The following is a 15,615-nucleotide window of genomic DNA, read 5'->3' as shown; positions in this document are numbered from 1 at the left end:
CTGCGCGTCTTGTCGTCACATATGCCGGCACACATGACAGCGCGTTTCTGGGTTGTGTGGGCAGATTTACCCTATACATAGAACAATGAGCGCTTGTAGCAAAAACCCACTCAGAAGAAACAGACTACGCCATGTATAAGCCTTCACCCAGGTTTTCTGGTTTTCTTTTACATACTTTGCATTATCTTGTTTGCATTTTAGTCGGAGTCTCTCCTCCGTATTTCCCAGCAATGGCGGCTCGGCTGGGGCCGCTCGGCAGATCGCTCTGTGCTGCCGATACATCGCCTGGAAAAACAGCAACTGATTGACTTTTTTGCATCTCGTTTGTCGGTTCTGACTTTTTTTCCATCTTGTTTGTCGGTTCTGACTTTTTTTTGCCCCTCGTTTGTCGGTTCTGACTTTTTTTTTTCATCTCATTTGTCGGTTCTGACTTTTTTGCTTCTCGTTTGTCAGTTCTGACTTTTTTGCTTCTCGTTTGTCGGTTCTGACCTTTTTGCATCTCGTTTGTCGATTGTGACTTTTTTTTTTTTTTTGCTTCTCATTTCTCAATTGTGACTTTTTTTGCTTCTCATTTGTCGATTCTGTGTTTTTTGCGTCTCGTTTGTCAGTTCTGACTTTTTTTTTTTTGCAGCACGTTTGTTGGTTCTGACTTTTTTCGTGTCTTGTTTGTCAGTTCTGACTTTTTTTTTTTTGCATCTTGTTTGTCAGTTGCGACTTTTTTTCGCTTCTCTTTTCTCAGTTGTTACTTTTACATCTCATTTGTCGGTTTTGACTTTTTTTTTTTTCATCTCATTTGTCGGTTCTGACTTTTTTTTTTTCATCTCATTTGTCGGTTCTGACTTTTTTTGCTTCTCGTTTGTCAGTTCTGACTTTTTTGCATCTCGTTTGTCGGTTCTGACTTTTTTGCTTCTCGTTTGTCAGTTCTGACTTTTTTGCTTCTCGTTTGTCGGTTCTGACCTTTTTGCATCTCGTTTGTCGGTTCTGACTTTTTTGCTTCTTGTTTGTCGATTTGTGACTTTTTTTGCTTCTCATTTGTCGATTCTGTGTTTTTTGCGTCTCGTTTGTCAGTTCTGACTTTTTTTTTGCATCACGTTTGTTGGTTGCGGCCTTTTTTCGCTTCTCTTTTCTCAGTTGTGACTTTTGCATCTCATTTGTCGGTTCTGACTTTTTTTGCTCGTCTTTTCTCAGTTCTGACTTTTGCATCTCGCTTGTCGATTTTGACTTTTTTTGTGTCTCGTTTGTTGGTTCTGAATTTGTCGGTTCTGACTTTTTTTTGCTTCTTAGTTCTGACTTTTTTTGTGTCTCATTTGTCGATTCTGACTTTTTACATCTCGTTTGTCGCTTCTGACTTTTTTCTTTGCATCTCGTTTGTTTGTTTTGACTTTTTTTGCGTCTCATTTGTCACTTCTGATTTTTTTTTTCTTAAATGAATGGGATTGTACACGGAGCAGTCATGATATTAGTCCTTGAGTCTTGTCCTATATATATTTCAGCTGACGTCTCTGTTTTTCTGTCCTCTGTCTCAGACGGTGATGTGTTTTTTTTTGTTTTTTTTTTGCAGAGCTGCGGATGATGAGGGTGATGATATTCCTATGAGAAGAAGTATAAGGAAGGAAGGTTGCTGCTAGATCCAGAGACAGAGGCTGTCCTCCTCCCCTCCACCGCCCGAGCCGGTAGAGGAGGAGTCTTTAGCAGCCCCAGTGCTGAGTTCAGATTCCTGCTGATCACTGGCTGAACCTCCACAGCCTCAGGAGGAACCATCAGCGAGCTCTCCTGGCCACCAGAGTCCACGTCCTATTGGAGACAAGTCAAGCCACGTACAGATTTCGTTGGAAGAAATATATAAAGGACCCCCCTTTCTCTGCCGGTTTGGAGTTTGCGGGTCCAGTCCTACTACCCCTGGAGATGCTCCAAAGACCAATCCTCTACTCAATCAGTTCTTGGGGCACCCATTCCCGAAGAAGGGCCGGACACCCCAATCGCAGATACATAGAAGTAGACGGGCGATAATAGACTTTGAGTTTGCTTTTTTTCTGCAAAACAGGGGGGGAAAAAATCCTTCCTATCCCCCCTATCCTCCTCCTTCCCCAATTCTTCCATCTGCTTTCTCTTAACCTTACGCTTTCCCGGTCTCGGTGGGGTCACCCATGGCTTTCCTGACCAAGAAGAAAAAGTTTAAGTTCCAGACCCTGTTCACCCTGGAGGAGCTGACCGCCGTGCCCTTCGTCAATGGGGTCCTGTTCTGCAAGGTCCGGCTGCTGGACGGAGGGGACTTTGTCAATTTGTCTAGCAGGTAAGTGCTTGGGAAAGTGACCTGGGACAATGGCCAGAAACTGATCCTTCAATGCCCTAGTCAGTGGCTTTTGTTAGGTGAACGTTTGGCATTTTTATAGGGTTTTACTGAGAGAATTCCTGATTGTACCTTTGTGATGTAAAGTGTACACAATTAGCTGTGATACAAAGGGGTAAAGGTATGTGACCCTCCACGTAAGGGGTTAAGCAGGGGGGGTATTAATATGACGTGCCACGCAAGGCGGTATTAATATAATGTGCCACAAAAGGTGATATGAAATGATGTGCCACACAGGGGGTTATTAAAAATGTGCCACACATGGGGGTATTAATATAATATGTCACACAGGGGCTGATAATATGATGTGCCACACAAGGGGCTGATAATATGACGTACCACACAAGGGGTATTAATATGACGTACCACACAAGGGGTATTAATATGACGTACCACACAAGGGGTATTAATATGACGTACCACACAAGGGGTATTAATATGACGTACCACACAAGGGGTATTAATATGATGTGCCACACAAGGGGTATTAATATGACGTACCACACAAGGGGTATTAATATGACGTACCACACAAGGGGTATTAATATGATGTACCACACACGGGGGTATTAATATGATGTACCACACAAGGGGGTATTAATATGATGTACCACACAAGGGGGTATTAATATGATGTACCACACAAGGGGTATTAATATGACGTACCACACAAGGGGTATTAATATGATGTACCACACAAGGGGGTATTAATATGACGTACCACACAAGGGGGTATTAATATGACGTACCACACAAGGGGTATTAATATGACGTACCACACAAGGGGGTATTAATATGACGTACCACACAAGGGGGTATTAATATGACGTACCACACAAGGGGGTATTAATATGACGTACCACACAAGGGGGTATTAATATGACATACCACACAAGGGGTATTAATATGATGTACCACACAAGGGGGTATTAATATGATGTACCACACAAGGGGGTATTAATATGATGTACCACACAAGGGGTATTAATATGACGTACCACACACACAAGGGGTATTAATATGATGTACCACACAAGGGGTATTAATATGATGTACCACACAAGGGGGTATTAATATGACGTACCACACAAGGGGTATTAATATGACGTACCACACAAGGGGGTATTAATATGATGTACCACACAAGGGGGTATTAATATGACGTACCACACAAGGGGGTATTAATATGATGTACCACACAAGGGGGTATTAATATGACATACCACACAAGGGGTATTAATATGACGTACCACACAAGGGGTATTAATATGACGTACCACACAAGGGGTATTAATATGACGTACCACACAAGGGGTATTAATATGACGTACCACACAAGGGGTATTAATATGACGTACCACACAAGGGGTATTAATATGACGTACCACACAAGGGGTATTAATATGACGTACCACACAAGGGGGTATTAATATGACGTACCACACAAGGGGGTATTAATATGACGTACCACACAAGGGGTATTAATATGACGTACCACACAAGGGGGTATTAATATGATGTACCACACAGGGGGATAATAATGACATGCCACACGAGAGTGTGATAATATGACATGCCGTATTGGGGGTAACAATATGACAATCCACACGAGGGGATGAAAATATGATGTGCCACGCAAAGGGGTAATAATATGATGTGGCACACAGGTGGTAATAACAGGACTTGCCAAACAGGGGGTAATAATAGGACGTGCCACATAGGGGGGTATTATATGATGTGCCACATGGGGGGTGTCACAAACCACCGGGGGGGTCACTCAGAAATCCCCCGCGCTGGCTACCAGTACGTCACAATCGGGGGGTAGCAAGGGGGGGTCACCCCTCCTTTATACCTCCCGACCGACAGACAGAGCACGTGACGCGCTCTCTAGCGCCCCTCTTATAGTCAGGCCAATTATGGAATTGCCCGACAATAAGCAAGGAGGCCGCTATACTACTTATGCCGATTATTGAAGGGTCCCCGGTGAGAGTAGGGTATATATTCCCCCGACCTCCGCGGGCGGAATATATAATATCTTCCCGAATCTCACTGGCCTCCCCACAATAATCCTTGGCACAACTCGCTGCCACCAACCGCTTCACGGTAACTATTAGCCGAACACACAGACGTGGGATTCAAGATCGAGATAACAGAACAGCCCAAGATTAATTATATAATTTAATCGCCTAAAGCACACTAGAAACTACAATATATACAATAGGGAATCTACAGAATATACAGTTATGTCAGAGTACAGTTACAATCAAAGCATGGGTTACAAACAGGCATACACAGTTCAATCAGTTACCTTGTGCGTCTGGCCACAGGGGGGCGCTGTAGACCAGGTTTCCAGGAACTCCCACAGATGTTTCCTACACGTGCCCCCAGCGAGAAGAACGCTGGAAAATGGCCGAAGTAGGGTTATCAACCTGGGCAGATCCAGGTCCCCTCCTACCTTAGTGACCTCACAGGGAAGCACTGCCACTCCCCCTGCATGGATCAGAATTATCCAGCCAAGGGGATATTGGCCATAACTTTGCCTGGGAGCGTCGTAGGCGGACGCCAATGCTCTCATTGTGACAGTTATGAATTTAGCTACAGAACGAGGGGACTCATGACCTGTCTGCCAGTTCCCCATTGGCTGATATCACGCCTGGGGCATTTCCCAATGTCCTGCTCCCATAAAAAGGGGGTGCCGGCATCGTCCACATGCGGAGACACCATTTTTATGGTTGCCATATTTATCGGAAATATGGCTTGCGAGATATGAACCATTTTTTACTGGAGTCGTTCTGTCTGGCTATTTCCAGAGCCTTGCTAATTAGATAGCAGCTCCTACTACAGGGTGACGGCAGGGAGTCATCCTGTGTCCATTGTCCTAAAGCCACCTAATTTCCATATCACAGGACATGGCCATGGATTTGTTGCTAAACCAGTTGTGTGAAGGGAAGGGGGGGGGTGACACCAGGAGAGGGCTTCCTGACATGACTTGAATGTCATGATTTATCGTCATATCTCCGGATTTACCTCACACCTCCCCCCTTTTGAGGGCGCTAGGGGGCAGCACACTCCGGTGTTCCCCCGTGCGCCCGTCCGCGACCTCCCCTTGTCGGGACAGCCCGTCTGCGTTACCGTGGTCACGGCCCCTTTTGTGGCGAATGGTGAAGTTGTATTGCTGGAGCGCAATATGACGTACCACACAAGGGGGTATTAATATGACGTACCACACAAGGGGGTATTAATATGACGTACCACACAAGGGGTATTAATATGACGTACCACACAAGGGGGTATTAATATGATGTACCACACAGGGGGATAATAATGACATGCCACACGAGAGTGTGATAATATGACATGCCGTATTGGGGGTAACAATATGACAATCCACACGAGGGGATGAAAATATGATGTGCCACGCAAAGGGGTAATAATATGATGTGGCACACAGGTGGTAATAACAGGACTTGCCAAACAGGGGGTAATAATAGGACGTGCCACATAGGGGGGTATTATATGATGTGCCACATGGGGGGTATTATATGATGTGCCACACGGGGGGGTATTATATGATGTGCTATACACGGGGGGTATTATATGATGTGCCACACGGGGGGGGGGGTATTATATGATGTGCCACACGGGGGGGTATTATATGATGTGCCACACGGGGGGGTATTATATGATGTGCTATACACAGGGGGGTATTAATGATTTGCCACACGGGGGGGTATTATATGATGTGCTATACACGGGGGGTATTATATGATGTGCCACACGGGGGGGTATTATATGATGTGCTATACACGGGGGGGTATTAATGATTTGCCACATGGGGGGTACTATATGATGTGCCACACTGGGGGTATTAATAGGACATGCCACATAGGGGGGTATTAATATGATGTGCCACACTGGGGGTAATAATACGACGTGCCACACAAGGGGTATTATATGATGTGCCACATGGGGGGTAATATGAAGTGCCATACAAGGGGGTATTAATGATGTGTCACACGGGGGGGTAATAATATGACGTGCCACACGGGGGGTATTATATGATGTACTCTTCTCTATGGCTGTACAGTGGTGCTCGTCGGAGGAATCACTGTGTAAATTTGTTTTCGTGTTGGTACTATCGCCACAACAAGACACTATATGTTTAAGTAGCAGAGCTGAATTTCCCATTTGGCCTCCCAGCTTTCCCGGACTCCTGAATGGCAGCTCTGCCCTGACATGTGGCATTATGGAGGATGCATCGCCGTATAGCAAGGCAGCGCTGGTGCTCAGGAGCCTGGGAAACGTGGGGCGATGACCCCCCGAGGGAGCTGTAATGATGGCCTATTGTCACTTTCGGAAAAAGGAAGAAACAGATGTCATTGAGAAACGGCTGAATAGAATTGTAAAGACCTGACAGAAGAGCACGACCCGCGGATTTCTGTTTTTTCTGGGGGATTTTTTTTTTTTTATCTCTAGGTAGAGAGACCCCAATAATTAGTTGTGGATTTTTGGTGCAGAATCCACACCGCAAATCTGCTAAATGTGAACTTGGCTTTGGGCGCCCCCTTAGGCCCTTGAGAGTAAATTTGAGGGGGTACCCCTGAGCTGTGACCTGACCCTCATATTTTTTTCCATGCAGGTATTCGTAGCTTTCCATGACGCGGCTCTTTTTTCAGATAGAAGCCTCACACGTGCACACAAGGCTGAGCCGTGCCTGTGTTTGTACAGGTGACGCTGGTACCTGCCGGTCCCAACCTGCCCCTTTACACCTATTACATAATCCCTCACAGCGAGGCCTGTGGAGCTTGGGGAACTACTGCTTTATCATCTCGTAATAATCAAATTCAAAATCTGCACCCCCTTCAAGTGCTGTTTTTAGAGTCATGGTCCCTTTATGTGACATGGAGGCTTTTGGAGCACCAGGACCCCAGGTGTCGCCACAGCCCCTACCCCCACAGGGGTCATTAACAGATGAATGTTGGTTCATCTACATAACCACCTCTCCATGTGCATCTGGTCACCGGATCCCGGCACAGAGAGATCACATTCGACCCGCAAATTAGTCGTCGACTGTCTTTTTATGTGACATGGAGGCTTTTGGAGGACCAGGACCCCAGGTGTCACCACAGCCCTTATCCCCACAGGGGTTCATCTACATAACCACCTCACCGTGTGCATCTGGTCACTGGATCCCAGCACAGAGAGATCACATTCGACCCGCAAATTAGTCGTCGACGGTCTCTTTATGTGACATGGAGGTTTTTGGAGGACCAGAACCCCAGGTGTCACCACAGCCCCTATCCCCACAGGGGTTCATCTACATAACCACCTCTCATCTCCGTGTGCATCTGGTCACCAGATCCCGACACAGATCACATCTGACCCGCAAATTAGTCGCCGACGGTCCCTTTAGGTGACATGGAGGCTTTTGGAGTGCCAAGACCCCAGGTGTCACCACAGCCCCTACCCCCACAGTGGTCATTAACACATGAAGGTCGGTTCATCTACATAACCACCTCTTCATGTGCTTCTGGTCACTGGATCCCAGCACAGAGAGATCACATTCGACCCGCAAATTAGTCGCCGATGGTCTATTTATGTGACATGGAGGCTTTTGGAGGACCAGGACCCCAGGTGTCACCACAGCCCCTACCCCCACAGTGGTCATTAACACATGAATGTCGGTTCATCTACATAACCACCTCTCCGTGTGCATCTGGTCACTGGATCCCAGCACAGAGAGATCACATTCGACCCACAAATTAGTCGCCAACGGTCGCTTTATGGGAAATGAAGGCTTTTGGAGTACCGAGACCCTAGGTGTCACCACAGCCCCTACCCCCACAGGGGTCATTAACACATGAATGTCGGTTCATCTACCATACATAACCACCTCTCCATGTGCATCTGGTCACTGGATCCCGGCACAGACAGATCACATCTGACCTGCAAATTAGTCGCCGACCGCGGATCACACCACCCGTAATCTGACTCTTGTCCATCTCGCTGTTTCCTAAATGATTGATAGACCTGTCACTTTAAATTCCAGATAAGTCGCACGGAACCGCCGGCGTCTAAACGATCAGATTTGGCCATTTCTGACTATGTATAATTTATCAGGTTTCTGGGATTAGACAGCGTCTTGCTTTTTAGCTCGGAGCTTCATGCACTATTTAAGATATCGACGTGTCTGCGGGCGCTGCGTTCCCCGTAGATGAGGCGTGGCACCGTAGGAGTTAATCTTTCATTTGTCCTTTCACCCCCTATTCACACCTGCAGTTTTTTTCTTTTATATTTGCATTGCAAACCGTGATATCAGGGTTTGGAAAAGCCAAGCACTCGGTGACGTCAAGAGGCGCAGGGGCATGGGAAACGCTGAACCGCAATATTAAGGGAAATTCCTGGGAATTGACAAAAGTTTATTGACCCTTTCCATGTAGAAAACAGGGATGGAAATGTTACCCATCAATTTCTCAAATCTCATGGCTTTTGCTGGTTTTGTGAAAAAGCGGCTTTTAATTTTGCATTAAAAAAAAAAAAGCTGCAAAAAATGCAACGTGTGAACATGGATCAGTTATGAATGAACAACTCGCTGTTCACATGTTCAGGCTTTTTGAACGTTTTTTTTTAAGAAGTGACCAATCAAGTCTTCTGGTGTTTTCCGCGCAAAGGATTCCCGGAAGACGACAAGGTGGTTTTTGGAGTTTTTTGCCCCTCTTTTTTTACTTACAAACCTCTAGCGTTTTTTTCATTATGCCGTGGAGTGAAAAAAACGTAACCAAAAAGTGATAGTAAGCCTGTGTGCGCACGCTGCAGGAATTAACTGCACCAAACAAAGCACCTTGTGGCCAACAAAACACACCAAAAAAAAGCATCAAAAGTTGCACCGTACGCACAGGTCCTACGGCTATGTGAGTATTTGGTTGGAGAAATTTCTGCACCAAATCTGCATCTATTGCGGGAAAAACGCTGCATTTTTTTCAGTGCGTTTTTGACACTTTTTTTTTTTTTGCAGGCGTTTTTCATGCATCTGGGGTGGAAAAATGCTGAAAAAATTGACACGCTGCAGATTTATTTCTGCAACGAAAACACACCTTGTGCCTGAAAAACGCACCAAGAAACAAATGCGTTTTTGGTGCGTTTTTTTTTGTGAATTCAATAGCTGGAAGGGCTAAAAAGCACAGGAAAAAAATACCTCAACAATTGACATGCTGCTTTTCTTTTTCTGCACCAAAAACTGCAAGGAAAAAAAGAAGCAACGTGCGCTCAGCACTTCTGATTTCTCATAGATTTTGCTGGGATAAGGTAGACGTGCAAATTTGGGCAACAAACTGCACCAAAACTGCATCAAAAACTGCCCTGTGTGCATGCTGAATATTTGGTTGCACCAATTTCTGCACCAAATCTGCATCTCTTGGCAGGAAAAACGCTGATTTTTTTTTTTCAGTGCGTTTTTGCAGCATTTCAGGTGCATTTTTTGATGCTTTTTTTGCATGCGTTTTTCATGCATCTGGGGTTTAAAAATGCTGAAAAAATTGACATGCTGCAGATTTTTTTTCTGCACCAAAAAGCATACCTTATGGCTGAAAAACGCACCAAAATACATGCGTTTTGGGTGCGTTTTTGGGTGCATTTTTTTTAGTGAATTTAATGGCTGAAAGGGCTAAAAAATGCAGGAAAAAACGCCCCAACAATTGGCATGCTGCTTTTTTTTCTGCACCAAAAACTGCAAGGAAAAAAGAAGCAACGTGCGCACAGCGCTTCAGAATTCTCATTGACTTTGCTGGGATAAGGATAGATGTACAGATTTGGGCAACAAACTGCATCAAAAACTGCGCAGGGTTTAAGGCTCTGTGCAAACTCTCGATGGTTGTAGAAATGTCTGCACCAAATCTGCATCACTTGGCAGGAAAAACTGTGGGGTTTTTTCAGTGCATTTTTGATGCTTTTTTTTTGCATGTTTTTTCTTGGATGCTTTTTTTGTATGCATTTGGAATGGAAAAATACTGAAAGAATTGACACCCTGCAGTTAATTTCCTGCTGCAAATCAGCAAGGAAAAAAAAAGCAATGTGTGCACAATACTTTAGAAGTCTCATTGACTTTGCTGGCATGAGGATTTGCTTGCAGTTTTGTGACAAAGCTGCACCCAAAAACGCCATGAAAACGCACATAACCTAAAAAAGCCTTTAAAAAACCGAATCCTTTAAAAAATGTCCAAAAAATGTGCAGGAAATGACCAAAAAAGTACAAAAAAAGACGCTATAGCCATATCAAGTGTTTTGGAAGAGGGTTTTTTTTTTGCAGCCTTTTATATGGACAATGCCCAGTTTGTATCAGGATCTACATCAGAGAAGTATCATGCATTGGGTTTTTTTTGCTTATTTTTCCACAAAAAAAACCATGAACAGCAAAGTGGATTTCCTATAGAAATAAATGGTAAGATAATATTTAAGATTTTTTTCCGGGAGAATCGTGGAGTAAAAAACCTCTCCTGTGAACATCACCTTATGGTATTGTGTGCACGTTGAGTATTTGGTTGCAGAAATTTCTGCACCAAATCTGCATCTCTTGGCAGGAAAAACGCTGCGCTTTTTTAGTGCGTTTTTGACGCTTTTTTTTTACATGCGTTTTTCATGCATTTGAGGTGGAAAAATGCTGAATGAATTGACACGCTGCAGATTTAGTTCTGCACCAATTCTGCAAGGGGGAAAAAAAGCAACATGCACACAAAACTTCAGGATTAATTGGCACTAAAAAAACGCAGTGTGTGCACACGGCCTTATCGCTCTTGCCTCATTGGGATCCCTTCCCGGATTCCTCTAATATTCTGATTGCAGATGGCCCCATTCTTATCGCCGCTCCTGTCCTCGCCTTTACCCTTCTGATCTTTTCTTTGTTTTGTTCCATAATACGGTATCTCTTGCTAAATTGGAAAGAATTTGACATCTGGCCGCCTTTGGCATTGATTGCTGCCAGCACTCGGAGGGGATCGTCCTATTAGACCCGGTCGTCCATCGCATGGGGTTTTGATCCACATTTGTGCCGTGGGGCCCCATATGGAAGGATAGCTTCACTCGTAGCAGAACTCCCACGGACATATGTTTTTTTGTTATTTTTTTCCACAAATCGACCCCATTGCGGGTAAACTTATCGCCCCTTGATCTGCCGTTGTTTGCAGTCTTTACCTTCGTCCCCTTGTTGCATCGACGTATTGAATAATGAATGGCTGATCTACAGGACGGACCTTCCTGATAAGACGGCCAAGACCATCCAGGAGAAGCGTGACGGCCCAGACTCAAGTGGTCATATATCTCATTGTTCGATGTGGTCATCTTCTTCGATTTCTCATTAACGCGAGCACTGATTCTGAGAATCCTTGAGAAATAAAGGTTCTTTTCATATTGCCAAATGTTACGTCATATGAAGCTGAGCCTTGGGCCAAGTCATCTTCTCTTCCTTATGTTTTGCTTTCGGCAATTTTGGATGCTCACGACGTAAGTAACTTGCTATTTCTACTGACAGCCCCATAAACATGCACACTTGTTTTGGCCAAGCGTGCACATGTTTTCAGAGGGGAGTGCAAGACACCTTTTAGGGGTGACTTATCTCCAGTGAGAAGGACACCATGCCCAATTCTTCCTTTCCTGAACATTTGACTTGCTATTTCTACTGACAATCCCATAAACATGCTCACTTGTGTTGGCCAAGCGTGCACATGTTTTCAGTAGGGAGAGGGGAGTGCAAGACACCTTTTAGGGGTCACTTATTTCCAATAAGAAGGACACCATGCCCAATTCTTACTTTCCTGAACATTTGAGGTTGTGTCTGGACACACCTGGGGTCGCGGTGGCAATTTCTCAAAAAATGTATCCTTAGCTTAGGGGATAATGGGCTGAAGATCCGATCACTGGACCCCCCAGCAATCCTGAGATAGGGTCTCTGAAGCCGCCCTGAATTTTTAGAAAGGGGAGTGCAAGACACCTTTTGGGGGTGACTTATCTCCAGTGAGAAGGACACCATGCCCAATTCTTCCTTTCCTGAACATTTGACTTGTTATTTCTACCGACAGCCCCATTAACATGCACACTTGTTTTGGCTGAGCGTGACCGTGTTTTCAGTAGGGCGAGGGTGACTTATTTGCAGTAAGAAGTATGTCATGTCCAATCCTTCCTTTCCTGAACATTTGGGGTTGTCTGGACACACCTGGGGTTGTGGTGGCAATTTCTCAAAAAATCTATCCATAGTTTAGGAGATTAACATGCTGATAATCCAACCACTGGAACCCTCAGCAATCCTGGGATAGAGGCTCTTAAACCCCCCTGAATTTAGAGAGAGGGGAGTGTAAGACATCTTTTGGGGGTGACTTATCTCCAGTGAGAAGAACACCATGCCCAACCCTTCCTTTCCTGATTGTTTGACTTGCTATTTCTACCGACAGGAACATAAACATGCACACTTGTTTTGGCCGAGCGTGCACGTGTTTTCAGTAGGGAGAGGGAAGTTTAAGACACCTTTTGGGGGTGACTTCTTTCCAATAAGAAGGACACCATGCCCAATCCTTACTTTCCTGAACATTTGAGGTTGTGTCTGGACACACTTGGGGTCGCAGAGGCAATTTCTCAAAAAATCTAGCCATAGCTTAGGAGATCGATGGAACACCCAGAAATCTTGAGATGGGAGCTCTGAAGCCCCCCTGAATTTAGGCAGCGGGGAGTGCAAGACAACTTTTTGGGTGACTTATCTACAGTAAGAATTACATCATGTCCAATGCTTACTTTCCTTTACATTTAGGGTTGTGTCTGGACACACTTGGGGTCACGGTGGCAATCTCAAAAAATCTTTCATTAGGTTAGGCGATAACAAGCTGATTATCCAAGCTTTGGAAACCCCAGCAATCCTGAGATAGGGTCTCTGAAGCCCCCTGAATTTTTAGAGAGGGTAGTGCAAAACACCTTTTAGGGGTGACTTATCTCTAATGAGAAGGACACCATGGTCAATCCTTCCTTTCATGAACATTAGGGGTTGTGTCTGTACACACTTGGGGTTGTGGTGGCAATTTCTCAAAAACATCTATCCATAGCTTAAGAGATAACTTGCTGATAATCTGATCACTGGAACCCCCAGCAGTCCTGAGATAGGGGCCCTAAATTTAGTTCATGTGCACATACTCAAACTCAACTCTATATTGTCTATGGGACTGCTGAGCACAGCGTTCGAGAGTTCCATAGACAATGAATGAAACAGAGGCTGAGCATGTGCATCTCCAACAAATTCAAGGGCATGTGCCCGGTCGGACCCACATTGCTCACCAAGTTACATTTTTGGTGATAACCCCCTTGCCTCAGTATACCTCCAAAATATGTTTGGGCATGTAGGACAAGGCAAGAGATGGGATCAAATATTGGTCCCTAACTCCCCAATTTTCAGGCTTTTGGTAGCTTCTGCTGGAGAGTGGATCCATCAGCAAGTGGCATTACCCTTACTGATCGTTTCTGCTATAAGTGATGGCAGCAGAACACAGGAATACCTGGATTTTTTGGCAGTGCAGAGGTGTGATTGTCCGCGTCCCCCCCCCCCCACCTTCCCCTGGAGAGGTGACCTCTGCTCGGCGTGCAGGTACATGGCACCGTGACGTTCCAGTGTGTACTGAACTCAACAAGGTGTGTTGGCAACCGCATAGAACAATCACAATAGGTGCTGAGCTCTCGGATTGCAGCTCTGAAGGCCTGACGTTCCTCCTGACGTGTTTGTCACTCCCTTGGAACTATTTTAGTCTTCAGCTCCGTGGAGAATGACATCAGATAAGCCTTATTTTTACTTTTTTAAGCCTAGATGCTCCCCCGCATTTTTAGGGAAGGGTGTTAGCAGGTAAAACAAATTCACCTTTATGTTTGATTATCGGGGTAATTTTTGTTTCTGCTGCTGATCCTGGATGATTCAGGCAGGGATTCTAGTATTGTCAGTATACGTGAATGTGAAGGGTTGCGTCATCCGGAATCGCACAATGGTGGTAAGCATGCCACCAAGAATAGAAAAGGTCAGGGATGCTAAGTGGCTGCCTAGACGCATCGGCCTAATATTCGGGAAACTTTCCATCCTCATCATCCGTGTTACTTTTGCTAATCGGAGTGGTTCTGGATCCTCACCTTACTAGTATAAAGCTGACGTTGCAGCCTTTGTTCTATATACACCTTGATTATATCTTAATGGCACCTTCGTGTTACTGAATAACCGCCCCACCTGATCTACTAAAAGTAGTGTTATCTCATTTTATTACCAAAGTTAATAACCTTGGGTTCCCATCTGTCCATCCCTACAATGCTGAAGTTCAAAGTAGAGCGTTGTCTCTGATACTATAACAGCCCAACCTTGATCAAACAGTCTATCTATTTCTGCGTTTATCTGTTAAACTTTCCATCAGTTGAGAAATAATCCCCCAGTTCCCTTTACACTAAGATATTCCCAGCACCCTTCACATAAGGGGATTTCCACCGACTCTCTTCATACAAATAGAGATTGCCGCTGGCACCCCTCTTCACAATAGAGATTGCTGCCGGCACCCTTCACGCCAATTGAAGTAACAAAGAAGGAGTCAGCTCACCTGAAATGGGCTTCCCATTTGTCAAGGCTTCACACCAATAATGATGGTCATCCGCGCTCTTCACACCGGTAGAGATTGCCGTCGGCACCCTTCACGTCAATAGATATTGCCATCGGCACCCTTCATGCCAATAGATATTGCCGGTGACACCCTTTATGCCAATAGAAATTGTCACAAGCTCTCTTCCCGCCAATAGAAATTGCCACCAGCACCCTTCTTGCTAATAAAGATTGCCACCGGTGCTCTTCACATCAATAGAGCTTTTCGCCAGCGCCTTTCACGCCAATAGAGATTGCCACCTATACCCTTCATGCCAATTAAAGTAACAAAGAAGTAGCCAGCTCACCTGAAATGGGTTTCCCACCTGTCAAAGCTTGACATCAATACAGATTGCCGCCGGCACCTTTCATGCCAATAAAGATTGCCGGCAGCACCTTTCACGTCAATAGCGATTGCAACCGGCGCCCTTCACGTCAATAGAGAATGCCACCGGCACCCTTCACGTCAATAGGGATTGCCGCCTGCACGCTTAATGTCAATAGAGATTGCATCCGGCACCCTTCACACCAAAAGAGATTGCCGCCGATGCCCTTCACGTTAATTGAAATTGCAACAGTAATCTTCATACCAATAGAGATTGCCGCCAGCGCCCTTCACTCCAAT

The 15,615-nt window shown here is 45.2% G+C and overlaps 1 protein-coding gene across 1 annotated transcript in view; it reads left to right on the top strand.

The window, feature by feature from the left end:
- The first annotated feature begins 1,611 nt into the window (after positions 1-1,611).
- Positions 1,612-15,615, top strand: part of EEIG1 (estrogen-induced osteoclastogenesis regulator 1) — a 54,394-nt gene continuing 40,390 nt past the window's right edge. The window contains exon 1 of the mRNA XM_075324294.1: positions 1,612-2,293. Within this exon, the coding sequence (XP_075180409.1) occupies positions 2,148-2,293 (146 nt within the window). The 5' untranslated portion in view covers positions 1,612-2,147. The remainder of the gene's footprint in view (positions 2,294-15,615) is intronic.

This window comes from Anomaloglossus baeobatrachus, chromosome 9, assembly GCF_048569485.1.
Source record: "Anomaloglossus baeobatrachus isolate aAnoBae1 chromosome 9, aAnoBae1.hap1, whole genome shotgun sequence".
In the NCBI taxonomy this organism is placed as follows: Eukaryota; Metazoa; Chordata; class Amphibia; order Anura; family Aromobatidae; genus Anomaloglossus; species Anomaloglossus baeobatrachus.
The sequence above is the reverse complement of the archived record's forward strand: the minus strand, read 5'-3'. Positions and strand labels throughout refer to the sequence as shown.